This window comes from Nothoprocta perdicaria, unplaced genomic scaffold (genome assembly GCF_003342845.1).
Source record: "Nothoprocta perdicaria isolate Ctin4 unplaced genomic scaffold, notPer1 scaffold_9, whole genome shotgun sequence".
Lineage (NCBI taxonomy): Eukaryota > Metazoa > Chordata > Aves > Tinamiformes > Tinamidae > Nothoprocta > Nothoprocta perdicaria.
Window position 1 is genome coordinate 8,493,252 of NW_020456198.1, and position 14,482 is coordinate 8,507,733.

The 14,482-nt window shown below is 54.5% G+C and overlaps 1 protein-coding gene across 1 annotated transcript in view; it reads right to left on the bottom strand.

Annotated features, from left to right (window-relative positions):
- The window catches only part of COPG1 (coatomer protein complex subunit gamma 1), a 19,367-nt gene extending 7,226 nt beyond the window's left edge, over window positions 1–12,141 (bottom strand). Inside the window, exons 1-16 of the mRNA XM_026052681.1 lie at window positions 12,082–12,141; window positions 9,777–9,829; window positions 8,868–8,948; window positions 8,213–8,284; window positions 7,668–7,747; window positions 7,028–7,103; window positions 6,800–6,892; window positions 5,201–5,287; window positions 4,909–5,066; window positions 4,206–4,339; window positions 3,816–3,883; window positions 2,894–3,082; window positions 2,349–2,444; window positions 839–1,082; window positions 421–496; window positions 1–103 (exon numbers count right to left, since the gene is read on the bottom strand). Of these exons, the coding sequence (XP_025908466.1) occupies window positions 1–103; window positions 421–496; window positions 839–1,082; window positions 2,349–2,444; window positions 2,894–3,082; window positions 3,816–3,883; window positions 4,206–4,339; window positions 4,909–5,066; window positions 5,201–5,287; window positions 6,800–6,892; window positions 7,028–7,103; window positions 7,668–7,747; window positions 8,213–8,284; window positions 8,868–8,948; window positions 9,777–9,829; window positions 12,082–12,118 (1,647 nt within the window). The 5' untranslated portion in view covers window positions 12,119–12,141. The remainder of the gene's footprint in view (window positions 104–420; window positions 497–838; window positions 1,083–2,348; window positions 2,445–2,893; window positions 3,083–3,815; window positions 3,884–4,205; window positions 4,340–4,908; window positions 5,067–5,200; window positions 5,288–6,799; window positions 6,893–7,027; window positions 7,104–7,667; window positions 7,748–8,212; window positions 8,285–8,867; window positions 8,949–9,776; window positions 9,830–12,081) is intronic.
- Between the last annotated feature and the right edge of the window lie 2,341 nt (window positions 12,142–14,482).

Consider the following 14,482-nt stretch of genomic DNA (forward strand, 5'->3'; position numbering starts at 1 on the left):
ATTCAGGATGTAGCCAGCATTGAGGGCTTTCTGTTTCTGTTCCAGAACATTCAAGTAGAAGGTGGCTCTGTCTCTTACTTCATTGTCATCATCCATTACACACCTGAGAAGATATAAAAATCATTTCAGTACAAGGTAGCAGACTCCACAGGATTGAATCGAGCTGACTGAGCCACCTTCCAAGTGGCTTACACCAACTGCTTGTCTACCAGCTGTTCTAGTAGGGGTGCAATCACCCACTACACTTGGCTCCCACCTCTACTTTGTGGCACTGAATGTAGGGGGGATCCCAGCACAGAATGCAGGTACCTGCCCACCTTCTCCAGACTCACCTGGGGATGCTGCTAAGCTCTCAAGTGAATAGAGGCTTTCACCCAGGTTACTTGACAAGAAAGGCTGAGGGCAAACAGTACAACTCACCTTTTCAGCAATACCAAGATACTGGGTAGCATCTCCTCATTCTGGGCTCCAAACTTGGCCAGGGCACTTACAGCACCTGTAGCACCAAGCATTAAAAGAGGATTAGGAAGCAAAGAAAGCATGTGAAGTTCCCACTCTTTCCCGGCCTTGTTCAAATGTCAGGTCAGAGATGCCAGCATTAGTATAAAGCCCTACTGTGACCAGAGGGACGCAGTTGTAATATAGCAGGGTGCCTGCACACCTTCACTGTCCCGTTTCATGGAGCCAATACATCTCCTCCCACATTTTTCAGCTGCAAATCGCCTTTCCCACTGAAACTACTGTCTTTACTACCAAAAGAGATCTGCTCACAACCTCAAGAGCAGAGGTGTTCATGCACTACCTTTCCTTGAAGGTCTGCTTAAGGTCTCTCTCTTACCTGCCCGGACTTCTTCGTGCTCCAAGACAACCCTGTTGTAGATGAAGCGGATGTATTTGGAAGGATTATTGGTCTTGGGCCCTTCCTGCCCCAAAAGGTGAAGGATTCGGGTAGCCAGCACCGTGAACTCGCAGTCCTCGATGAACTCGCACAGGTGAGACAGTCCCGTTTCTTTACTCTCCGAGTTTTCCTCAATGATGCTGATGATACAGTCCACGATGGCTCGTTTGTACTCAAAGCCACCCTGGGGAGCATAGGGAATTGCTCAGCTAGAAAACTCAGAGCAGGTTAAAAACTCTGAATTAGCCAGGCAGGAAAAGGTTTCCTTGGAAAAGGTCACTCACACCCAGTGCTTTTGATCTCTGTTTGAAACGAGCAGGGCAGCAGTGCTGCCCTCGCTTCTGACCCTCTCTACTCCCAGAGGATCCATTAATATTGAAGCTCACTTGCCAGATCCCGCAGAAGGGCTGCAGCCCAGAAATAATAAGTGCTAGAGAAGGTAACAGAATCCATCAGCCTGAAGGGTTTATATCTCCTTCTGCACCCTGTGCTGCTAGAATTAATTAATTAAAATGGCCTTATGAGGGGGGAGAAAAAGAAAAAGAAAAAGAAAAGGGAGAGAAAAAAAAATCCCAGTCCTCTGCTCTTTAGTGCCAGACAACTGAGGATGAATCAAGAGAGAAATACATTCAGAATCATATCTGCCACAGCAGGAGCCAGCAAATAGGCCTATTAGTGTGTGGAGACAGACAATCAATACTTCCCCAGGCACACCCTGCGAGCTGACACGCAGTTAATACTCTGTTATCTTCAGACATTATTTACTGGTGTCCTTACGGCTCATCGGGGGACTAAATCGCACACTATCCTCTGCCAGTTACATGCACTTGGGGTGTCTTTCTTGAACTACTTTGGATTAAAATAAGGCCGTAAAACAGAATGGTTTGAACTGCAAAACTGCATTCAAAATGATATCATCCACCCACAGAAAATCTGGGAAAGTGGAACAGTCCATTTTCCAGAAGAGTGAAATGAGAGGCCTTGGTCTCTTCCCAAAAGGCTGTAATTGGCAGAAAGTGATGTCAGAGCAAGGCAGTGGTGCCAGCTGTGTTGCAGACATGTTAGCTCATTCAGAAACGTAAAACTGTCCTTCTGCAATTCCCTGTGACTGAATGCAGGGAACAGTCAGAGGCATTTGTGATGCTTTGACTACCGCAGCACAGAGAACAAAAGCAGTCCCACATCATCAATAAATAAATAAATAAATAAGTTTTGTCTTGCCTACAATTTGCTGTCAAACTATAAAATTGTTTCAAATAGGAAACAGAAATGAACTGCCAACAGATCCACTGTTGACTGCATTTGATTTGAGAGGTAGACTCCCCTGATAAATCAGGGAGTGAAGTGGTTGACAAAATGCACATAACTCTCGTGCACAGCAGGCCATTTCTGCCACTTCAGTTGCACAGGCATGCAAACAGGAACACAAAGCACTGCCCTGCAGACCTACCTCTTCGCGAAGCATAGTGAAGAGGAAGTTCATGAGCACGGCGTGTTTGCGAGGGTACTTCTGACACAGGGCATTGATAGCCTGCACCACCACAACCTGGAGGAAAAGGGGACAGGTAAAGACCAGGGCCCTGCCTTGTTAAGCATAAGGAAACTAGTTGCATTGGGCCAATTTGGTGCCCAGGTCCCTAGCCTGGAAGCTACCATTTTCCTTTCACTAATCCAACAAATACTGTTGCAGGAAGCACAATCCTAGGACTTAGAACAGATTAATGTCTGTGCATTAGTTAGTCCCTAGCAAAAGCTTTTGCCCCCTGGAAAAAAAAAATAATTCCCAGAGTTCTATTCCCAAAAGAGCTTCTCTCTCAGAAATCAGAAGCTGTACATCTGAGGCACAACTTAGGCCAACAGCCTCATCTTCCTGTCCCTGCAGATACTCAACAGCCCAGGCCCTGGAAGGAGCTCTGTGCAAGCTTCAGATGGGACACACACAGAGACAAAAAACCAAGAGGTTTCTTCAGGAACTTGCATGCCCTGCTTTCTTACTTTGAACTCATCTGAGATTTCGGACATGAAGGAGGAGATCTGCTTCATGAGGCGGTCGATGCTGCTCTCGCTGCCGGTCTTCAGCAGCGTGGTGATGGCCAGGGTGGCTATGCTGCGGTTCGAGTCTGTCACCAGGTTCTCCAGGTCTAGATTACAGGCGGTCACAGCGGACGGGTGCTTCATGGCCACCTAGACAGGGGTGCAACTCAGTGAAAAGGAAACGGAAAAGGCCCAGGGACAAAACCTGCTAAGCCTCTACAGGCTCTCATGCCTTACTACTGAAATAAAGGCTGTAGACTGTACACAGGGTTATCTTAGGCAAACAGATCACCTAAGGTTAAAGTAACTAGATCTTTCCTCCCGCCGAATCGTATCCACTGCTGGAAGAGAAGCAGCAGTAATAAATGACCTTTTTCTTCCCCTCTGCCATTCTCCTCTGTATATTAAGGCTCAGATTCTGCAAAGAAAGCTATGAACTGCCGAGCTGGCTCAGCTGCTGAAGAGCTCCGTGGGTGGGAGCGTGGCCGTTACTGTACAAGCTGCATTACTCTTCCCTTTTCATTTTACAGCTGACAAGGGCAAGGAGAAGGTTCAAGGAAGGACTACCATGGAGCAGGCCAAGAAGCAGCATCACGGTTGCTCCCTGTGTTACAAGGAGCTGCTTCACCACGGGAAGCTCAGAATGGAAAATATGAGCATGTAAGACCAGCAGCGCACTCTTACAGAGATCTGGGAACCTGACTGGATTTTCCTTCCTGAACGGCTCTTAGAGAGTTTATTTTCTCCACTCAGAGAGCAATGACACGTGAAGGCTTTAGCCCAGGGCAGGGTGGAGGATATTCACACTAAAACATCACACAATCTGGCTCCCTCTCTTCTGGAGCCTGAGAAACTGCTGCTGTCCCCAGGAGACAACTCCTACCTTGTTGAGGGTACGGACCGCTGCGTATCTGAGCGCCGCTTTTGGGGAGCTGCAGAAAAGCTGCAAAACTGAGGGGAAAACCAGAGGTAGACGTTTAGGAATCTATTATTGCAGAGTGTTTCATACGTCACACAAGAGACTTAATAAAGACAGCAAGCAGAAGGTAATTAGAAACATGTTTAAGAAGTAACTGTGAATTTATCAGCTTCCTTCCTCCCTGCTGCGCCCCTTCACGGCACATCCCGCTGATAACCCGCTCATATCCACGTCCCCTTTCCCACGCTGCTGCTGTCCCTCGCCTCTCTCGGAAGCCAGTGCCATGGCCTTGCCATGTTTTCTGCTCAGGCAGCCCCGTGATTCCCTCACCACGGCCACGAGCACCACGTTTACCCGACACAGCCGGTGCCAGCTCTTTAGCGGTGCAGGTGGGGAGGTTGACGATGGCAGAAGCGGCTTCGTACACCACCATCTCGTGCTTGTTCCTTAGGCAGCTCTCAATGAAGTCGAACAGGGGGCTGTCGCGGCTAAGGGACAAACATCACGAGAATGAATGACAACAAAGGTGCTAAAAGATATGACGAGTCCATCAGCGAGCTGTACATGTTACCATGTAATGGTAACAGCAGACTCAAACTCAGGCCAGAACAGGGACTGCCCTCTAAGGAAAGAGGTAAAAGCCTTACAGGCTTAAGGGAACTTCCCTTCATAGGGAGGGCTTGTCATGCACACCACAAAGCCCATCAGCCAGGGAGCCACAGCGTAAACGCACTAATCAAGCAGTTATAAGAGACATGGAAAATAAAGCAGATTATCTGAAGATCAGCTACAAAAAAAAAAAAAAAGGAAGGGAAGAGAAGCAGGAAATTAGTTTGATGTGTGAGCACACACAGAGGCAAGATCTCACAAGCTCTCCCAAAACAACACAAGAGTGTCTTCAATCTTCTGTGCTGCCTGTAAAATCAACAGCAAAAGGCAGAAGCTGCCGGCTGCATGAGAAAAAAACACCCCCAATGAGATGATAGGCAAGCCTGCAAGAAGAGAGGGAAGCAGGAGCCAAGCAAACCCTTTGAAGAGGGCAGAGAAGCTCCCTCACCTGCCAGCTTCTTCCTCCAGCAGCTTGCTGGCCACTCGAATCATCATGCAGTAGGCAAAGGGGGACTTGAGGCCGTGGCGCATGAACTTGCTGAGCATCTTGTTGACTGCCAGGCGGTCGTTCTTCCGCACGTGGTAGAGCAAGCCCAGGGCATGATACTGTACAGGGAAGCAGAGCGTCACCAACCCGGTTTGCTCTCTATACCCTGACCTCCTGCACCCCAGGGCCGCCCAGCCAAGCTCACTGTTTCACCCAGAGCCATGCACCCTCCATGCTGCCCCGTGTGTCCTACCTGCACCATGATATTGTCACTGGAAGCTGCCTCCTGAGCCTCGTTCACCCAGCGTTTTACCACATCGTAACTGGTCTTCAGCAGGTGCTGAGGGGACACAAGCAAAGGCAACTCGTGACAGAAGGATGGAAGAAACTTTAGGAATCACAGATTACATAGAGATGAAAGGAGACTTCCCCACGAGGGCGCTGGAGGCTGCGATTACAGAAGAGCACATACAGGCAGCAGAGAGGCAAGACCAAGGAGAGGAGCAGGGGGCAGAGCTTTGGTCTCAAGAGGTCCAACATCTTGTACAAAATCTACTCCAACATCTTGTACAAGAGGTCCAACATCTTGTACAAAATCTACTCTAATCTACTCTACTGATAGGACTAGAGGAAATGGCTTCAAACTGAAGCATCGGAAGTTCCACAGGAACTTAAGGAAGCATTTCTTCACTGTGAGGGTGACAAAGCACTGGAACAGGCTGCCCAGAGAGGTTGTGGAGTCTCCTTCTTTGGAGATCTTTAAAAGCCGCTTGGATGCAGCCCTGTGCCACGTGCTCTAGGTGACCCTGCGTGAGCAGGGGGGTTGGACTCGATGACCTCTGAGGTCCCTTCCAACCTTCGGCATTCTATGATTCTATACTCCACTCCCTCATTAATAGCAGGAAGAATATACATGTTACGACCAGCAGTATTTGGTATTTGGACCTACACAAACACCACATGTACCACAGCTTTGCACTGATCAGAGGGAGTCTCTTCAGGCAGGCTACTACCTCAGAAACAGCACTTGAATCTGGATTCCCATCTGTATCCCATTTAAAGCGTGAATTGCTGAAATCTACAGGTTGGCATAAAGCACGATGCCCAGGAAACACGAGCATCCCAGAGACATTTCCACCCAAACATCCGTCACTAATTCTCTCAGGCACATCCAGGCACGATTCGATTCCACTTAATTAACTGCAGAGAATGGAAGGTGCCTGTGACCACCACGTGACCTTCTGCATGTGCAGCGTGAGTGGCCCCTGGACGAGCTCCCTCTGCGAGCAGGTCCGGAGGGCAGAGCCCTGCTTGCTGCTTCCTGCAGAGCCTGTCCTCAGCACTCCTCATCCTGCCTCGCTGTGTCAGCATCCTGCTGTAACAGCCTCCTAACAGGCACCGCCAGCCAGATAAAAACAAAGAACAGGCATAATTTGAGTCAGTGAATAGGCAGAAAAAAGTGAAATGCGGCCTGGAATGGGCAGAGACCTGCCCAGGAGAAAGGCTGTCTTATCACCACCACGTGGGCTTTGCTTCCAGGACACCTCTGCACGGAGTTATCCAAGCAATCCACACAAGGGGAGAGGCTGGCTGTTTTGTGCATGGAGTACCTGCACTGCAAGACTTGGGAGTTAAGTGACTGATGTCAAATTGTGTCCCAAATCACACTGTACTGTAAAACAAAATAAAACAAAAACAAAAAACTCCACTCTTCTCTCTCCTTTGCCTTGCTTTTTCTCACATGCACCTCTGATAAAGGAAAGCTCCAATTTCAGTTTCTGAAGATGCCCACCCCAGACAGCTGTTTCCCAGCTCAACGGTGCCACAGTCGCATCCCGCGGGGAATACGTACCAAGGAGGACACCAGAGCAGAGCTGGACACACTCGGCACTTTGTCAACGATCGCCTGCTTCATGTAGCGTTCGATGGCCTGCAGCATGGTGCTCTGCAGGGAGAGGGAGAGGACAGCGGGCACAGGGAGGCTGCCGGGAGCAGGTAAGGGCAAGGGGCAGGAGGGAGGATGAGGAAGGGAAGGGCGAAGGGTCTGGGGGTGCCCTGACGAGGCAAAAGCCGCACTTACATCCGTGATTTGACAGAGTGCCCTCACAGCGGGGCCGCGGTAGTTGTCATCCTTCCCAGTCATGTCTTTGGTTAGGCTGGGTGGGAACAGGAGGGTCTCAGTGGTGCCGTGCGGCGCGGGCAGCCACCATCACAGCCCCAGCCCGCAGCAAGAGCAGCTCCCGGGCAAGTCCCACACGGTGGAAAGGTGCAAGGAAAGGTCACTAGAGCTACAAAGCCACCAGCAGGCTGCAGGAGGCACTGATCACCCCACGAGGCCGCACCTCTGGGCACTTGTCAATGAGGCATTTGGGTTCCTTGCGGAACTTCTACTTCTGCCTTTTCCCTACAGATCTGTGAGGTTGTCTACAAGGGGACGAGGGTGATCACACCACCCTGGGGGCCTGGCTTCAGGGGCTCGTGCCCCAACAAGCCCTGTCCCCTCATGCACCAATCCCCTGATAAAGGCAGCAGCCTTTCGGGAGGACGATCAGCAACTCGGGGAAGACTCACAGAAGGAATTTTGTTCCATGGTGAAGTCATACCCAGAGCTGCTACAGCAGCATGAAATCGTTTTCCTACCTGTGGAAAGCCTTAGTATATCTAAAAACCTTCAAAAAGCCTCAAAACACTCAGACAGGAAAGCCTTCATCAGAACTGACCTGCTAGTTACAATGATGACATCTTCTGCAATAGAAGACATCTCCTTAATAGTCAGGTAGCACATCCTGCGAAGAGTTGGCTGGCAAGGAAAGAGGAAAAACAAACATTAGCTGAGAGGATCCCGAACAGGAAGAAGCCCCAGTTTTCCCTGCTTCCATGATTTTATTTTGAAGATCAAGTATCCAAAAAAATGCTGTCATTGATGATCAACAGAAAACACAGTCTTTTAAAGCTAGGCACAAAATGCATCATGCTACAACTGACTACATACTTGATCAGTGCCTAGCACAATCGCAGAATTAAACAGTGATCATAAGGAAGAGGAATCTGTCTTAAGGACAGAGAATCCTCCAGCTGAACTACCAGCAAGGTCCAGGAAGGGCTACAAAGCTGGTCTGTTTCTACATTTTCATCCTTCCCTTCCCACTTGAATCCAGTGAAGATGACCATATTGAGCAGACACAGGTCAACACTGAGTCAGACACTGCTGCTCTCTTCATGCCCCCCCAGGTAAATGCACCAGAAAACACATCCACAGACTTACATCATTCGACTGAAACAGCTTGGTCATAGCAAAGAAGGATTCGGTAGCTTCCATCACGCCGAAGTGCTCCCCCTGGAAGGGAGAGAAGGAAGGAAGCCCCATTTAACAACAGCTTTTGTGCCTGCTGAAGACCTGAGGTGGCTGGAAGCCACACAGGTCTCCTCCAGATTGACCTGAAAGCCTCCCCCAAAGCAGGGCTGAGGCTGGTTTAACTGCTCGGGTTAACAGGGTGCTTTATGTAGCACCGTGGCAAGAAACACTATGATCACAGTCTAAGCAAGTCGGCTTCCTTCAGGGTGAGAGGGAGGCTGGTTTCCTCCAGCTCATGCTGCACTGCCTACAAATGCCATGGCCACCAGAGCGAGCTACGCCTGTTAGACACCAGCCTTTGTCACCACGGAGCTGCGAGCCAACAGGTTCCATGTACATGACAAATCATGATCTCTTCATACGTACCCACTTCTACTTCCTCCATCTTGCTGAACTTGTTAGGCACCAAGAAGCAAATGTTAACTTGGCGACACAGCAATTTTGGTTACTGAGAGACTTCACTGGATGTAGGCATTACAACCATGCGTAAGACAAAATCTAATTACAGAAATGGATTTTTAAAATCAAAAGCGCTCTCAGCTTGTTCTCTGCTCGTAAACATTACCTGGTTTATGAGATACAGAATCTTGGTGAGGATGTGAGCACATTTCCGTGGGTTTATGGGAGTCTCATTAAACACCCGTGCCTGGAAACAAAGCACAGACAAGGACACTGACACTCCTTAACAAACACTGTCTTGTCTCGTCTCGGCTGCTGACAGAAGCAGCTAATTTGGGGCTAGGTATGGCACGATCCTTAATGACTCCCAAAGAGATTTTCCTCAGTTGCCATTAAACACGGCCCCCTATTAAACAGCAGGTTCTAGAGCCTCCTGTCGGGATTGCAAAGCCAAGTGCTAGCAAGTTAAAAGGCCAAATCCTCATAACACCTTTACCCACCCGAGATGCATCACATACCAGCTAAAACACGATGCTTCTGCCAGATCTAAGCTGGCTCGACAAGGCTAACGGGAGCCAACACCGTTCACAGATTGCAAGGCAACACGTTAATAGCAAGGTCTAGGGATTGAGATGTTGAAAACTGACAGGATTTTTTAAAAAATGTAAATTATAAGAAATGCAAATTTTAAAAAGCAAAATCAAAGAGAGACTATTTGATAAGCACCCATGCCTTGCTCACTAACTTTGGTATCTACAAGTTACCTTTCTTGTATCTACAAGACTTTCTATCTACAAGAAAGTCAGACTGTCCAAGATGCATTTCCTTCTCCATATCATGGAGAGCTTTTCCCAATAATCCTTTATTCCTGGTCACAGAATAGCCATTACAGCATCACAGAAGCCATTCCCACCTCTTCCCTTCCTCTGTCCCACAACAAGAACTAATGGAAATTCCATCCATTGCTGGCAGTCCTGGCATGACCGTAGGAACCCCCACTTTCCGAATAAAGCTCTCCAAGGGAAGGAGCGACTCCGCTCAGGAGAAAGGAGCATGAGGGGCGTTAAGGCTTTACCTCTTGCAAGACCGCACTCTTCTCCAGGTGCTGGAACGGGTTGGAGCCACCACCTACAAAACAAAGAGCAAAGGTCTTCCTAGGGCTAGGGCTAGGGCAAAGCCAGCTCATAGCCGCAGCTTAGGCGCAGGCTGAGCGTTTGGGGATGGCTTTTTCCATGGACACCAAGCAGAGCTCCCTCATTTAAGCAGTATTAGCTGGAGCCCTCCACAGTGGCAGGACACTGCTTGGTTCATCATCATTGCAGCACTAACGAGCCACTAGTAAAGAGGACCGACTAGCTCGGCTATAAACCCAGCAGGAACACACCAGCAAAGCATTGGCTCTACCACTAATTAAGCAGACAAGACAATGGACTAGAGAGGCTGGACACTGAGTCGCTTTCATTGTTCCACTTCACAGAATAAACTATATTTAATAATTAAAAATCTCACCAATTAAGGAGGAGGACGAGCACTATCACTCCGCATGCTCTCTATTAGCTTGCCTCCTTGTAGGCATTTGTGAGCTGCAGCTTTTCAAAGGCTGCCAGTTATTGATAAGCGGGTTTTAATTAGCACCTACGTTCAGGCCGGCCCTGGCACAAGGCACAGCCATGGGCAGCGCTATCCCGACGTTTAATTCAACAACACTGATGTGCCGGAGGGCCCTGCTCCGTTCTGAGCTGGGCTGGAAGCGGCGCACGCTGGTGCCAGGGGTCTGTGCAAGTCTTGTGCTTCGAGGTAGAAACATCCCCACTTAGATCCCTTTGGGTCGCAAACCACCCTCCTCTCAGGACAGGTGTGTAAATAATAAATGTTTGTTCAGCAGGTGGCTGAACAAAGAACAGACACTGTGTGGGACCGGGCAGAAAGGGAAACAAGGGGGAAGAACAAAAATGGTGTAAAATCAGAGCACCAAAAGCAGGTTGAGGAAGCCTCCCCATAAGTGCAATATTGCCCATGGCCCAGCAGGGCTGCGGCTCCCAGCCAGGGCTCTCAGCCCTTCACCGCTCACAGCACCCTGCAGCGCTGCACGCAGAGCCTGTCCGCTCACTGCAAACGGCATCACAGCATTGCCCTGACTACAGGGGAAAAAGGGGCACGGAAAAGGCAGAGGCAGCATCTGCAGAAGGCTCCTGCTGCGGGATCGTTAACTGGGAACGATTTGCACTGATCTGTAGAGAAACACTCTGGGTGAACGTAGAGAATCGTCTGGGTGAGGGTCTCAAAACGACCCGTTTAAGCCTGTTTCTGTGCTCAGAGTGGAAGTGGCTCATCCAAGGCTACCTAGACCATCCATGCAAAGCAAAGGAGCAGAATCCAACAGCCGCCGCATGGAGAGGTTGCAGGAAGGCTTGGATAAGGCTGGAAAGAAGAGCAAGGCATTTAACGCACACTAAGAGCTGCAGGGAACAGCCATTAAGATTTACAGCGAATCAAGCGGCTTTGGGAGGAACACCCGTAAAAGCAAAGGCACAGGCTGAACCCCGCCGCGTCCAACAGCGACTCCGCGTGATTCACACACCACACGAGACATCAGCCCTTCCTTGCCAGACGTTACCTGTCGCAACATCAGCCTAGAAAACAACCTAAACACACCAGCGTGGGGCCAGCCAAGCCGCCCTTTGGGGCGGTTTCCATTGTTGGGGTGCTCTCAAGCGGAGCGGGGAGCACAGGGTGGGCTCCCCTGCCCCGCGCCACCCCCTGCTCCACATCCACACAGACCCGAGCCGCAGCCCGCGGGATCCCGCGGGGCTCCCCAAAGCCAACCGGGAATGGAGAGCTGGACGGACAAAGCCCTACGTGTGGGGTGACGGGGAAAGGAGGCCAACCTGTGCCAGGGGGGCAGAGGCAGCAACCCCATTGCGAGGGGACGGGGCGCACAAACCCCCTGCGATGGGACAGGGCACAGGACAGGGCTCAGCAACCCCATTGCGAGGGGACGGGGCGCACAAACCCCCTGCGATGGGACCGGGCACAGGACAGGGCTCAGCAACCCCATTGCGAGGGGACGGGGCGCAGAAACCCCCCGTGACGGGGGACAAGGCACAGGACAGGGCTCAGCAAGCCCGCCGCGAGGGGCCCGGGCACCAGGCGGGCACGGGGGCTCCTGTCGCACCGAGTGTCCCGGCCACCTCCCCCGCGCTGCCCGGGGCTGCCCCGACACCCCCCGCCCCGGGCGGCGGCGCAGAGCACCCATGGGCGCATGGACCCGCCCGGGCGGGCCCGGCGCTTCCCAGCGCCCCGCAGCCGAGCCGAGCCGAGCCGGTCCCCCACCGGGGCCACCCCTTCTTCCCGCCACAGTCCCCCCGGCCGCCCCTCACCCGACTCCTCATCCTTCTTATCGAACTTCTTGAGCATGGCGGCGCTGGCGGTGCTGACGGTGGCGGGGGTGAGGCGCGCGCCCGGTGCCGCTGCGCTGCCGGTACCGCCCCCGGCCCCGCCTGCGCCCGCCCCTTCCTGCCAGCCTGTCACTGCCGCCGCCGCACTGCGCAGGCGCCGCCCCGCCCGGCTCCGCCTCCGTCACCGTCCGCCAATCAGAAACCGTCTATCTTCGTCAATCACTGCGGTCTCCATGGCCACAGTTACGCCCCGCCCGTCCTGACGTGGCTCCCGGTGGCCGCCGGGGCGCTCCAGGCCTGGGGCGGGGCGAAGCTGTGGCCATGGAGACGGCGGTGATTGACGGGGAGAGGAGGGGCCTGATTGGTGGACTGTGAAGGAGGCGGAGCTTGGGGAGGGACTGGGACTTGGGTCCCCCCGGGCTGGGGATCGGGGGGACGCTGGGATGAAGGACGTGGGGTGGGGGCCAGGAAAAGGGGGCAGGAAAAGGGGACCCGCTAGGAGGGAGGCCATGGGATGGGACACTGGGATGGAGGGGACCGGGAACCCATGGGGCAGGGGGCACACGGGGCCAGCAAGGACACCCAGGGACAGGGGAGCCCTCAGGCTGCGTGAGCCCCAACCCGTCCTGACACCCCCTCCCAAAACCTGCGGCAGCTCCCGGCACGGCTGCCCGGAATGGCAGCCGGGAAGGCACCACCGGCGGCTGCGCACGGGACCGGAGCAGCGGGAGCCGCGGGTGCTCCCGGTGTAGGGGTTCCCGGTGCGGGTGCTCCCGGTGTAGGGGTTCCCGGTGCAGGGGTTCCCGGTGCGGGTGCTCCCGGCGCGGGCGCTCCCGGTGTAGGGGTTCCCGGCGCGGGTGCTCCCGGCGCGGGTGCTCCCGGCGCGGCGCTTACTACCATAGAGCCCGTACTCCTCCAAGAACATGGTGCTGCCGGCGCCGCGCGCCTTCCCGTGCCTCCTGCCCTTTGCACCGCCGCGCCGCTCGCCTCTTATCTGGGCGCCTCGCGGGACGTGGCGGACGAGGCGTCACCGGCGCCGGGTGCAGAGCCGCACAGGCTGGGAATGCCGGCCACGCGCCCACTCCCTCGCAGCCAACACGGCTCTGCCGACGGTGGTTTATTGGGGAGACTTGGGCGACGGGCTGGAACCGGGGAGCGTTCACCGGGGCGGCCGCCGCGCTGCTCCCTGTGTATCCGCGCGCTCCCGGCCCCGCGAGCCGGCTGCTCCCGGCGCCCTGGGCTCCGCCGTGGCTGCAGACAGGGTTTATCTCCTGCGGCCCACGCGGGCCATGAGCTCCGTGTTGGCCGCCGCCCTGGCCCGCAGCTCGCTGTCCCGGGCCAGCTCCAGCAGCACCCTCAGCACGTGCACGGGGACGTCCAGGGACAGGGACACCCTCGTCACGCCGCCCCTCGTCGTGCCGGTGCCAGCCCGGGGAAGGGTCCTTGTGGCGGGTGCTCCCTGGGGCAGCAGCTCTGGCTCGTCTGGCTGAGCCCCTTGCCCGGAGCCCTGCTCCAGGCTTCGCCTTTCGGAGCGGCCCGCGGGGGCCGGCGGCATCCGGCTGCTCCCGGGGCTTTCCCTGCCCAGTGCCGGCCGGGCTCCCACCGGAGACCGGGTGACAACCAGGATGGCCACCAGCAGCGTGCCGAGGGGCCCGGCGGGGAGCACCTGCGGGAATATTCCCTCGTTGGGAATAGCCCCCGGCCAGTCCCCCATGCCTGCTGCAATGCTCGCTGTCTCCTTCCCCACTCGCCCCTTGTCCCCAGGTGCGAGGGGACAGCGTCCCGGCTGCCGCAGCCGTGGGGAATCCTGCCAACCCCTCTGTTCCGCCGGGGATTCACTTGGACCCGGGACTTTCCAAGGAAAACGCTGCCCGCCCCTCAGGACGTTGGGCAATATCCCTTAAATAGCGGTGGGCAGGTGGCTGTGGGATGCCGAGGGCACGTGTAAGGCGGGCCGAGCGCAGCCCCAGCGCGTGCCCCTCCGTCCGGATGATGCCGTCCTGCTCCGGGCCGGCTCCGCAGCCTGCCCGGCTCTCCCCAGCGCGGCCGGAGCGCGAGCCCCGCGGGCAGGGACGGGCAGCCGACCCTCCGTGCCCCTGTGCCCCCGCTGGCGGGCGGCGAGCTCACCATTCCCGGCGGGATCCGCGTCCTCGCGGCCCTGCGCCCGGCTCCGGGGCTGCCCGTGCCGAACACCGGCTCTTATCCTGCCCCCAGCCCCACCTCCCGCTGCGCCGGGGGACAGGGGCGCGCGGGGGGCTGTTATTAATGCAGCCTGCCTAATAGCAGATGAAATCATCCCGGGACACGACACGGGTGGCGTTTGCCCCCTTGCAGCACCACAGGCTGCGTTTGGAGCGTGTTCCGGGAACTCCGGCGACTCAAA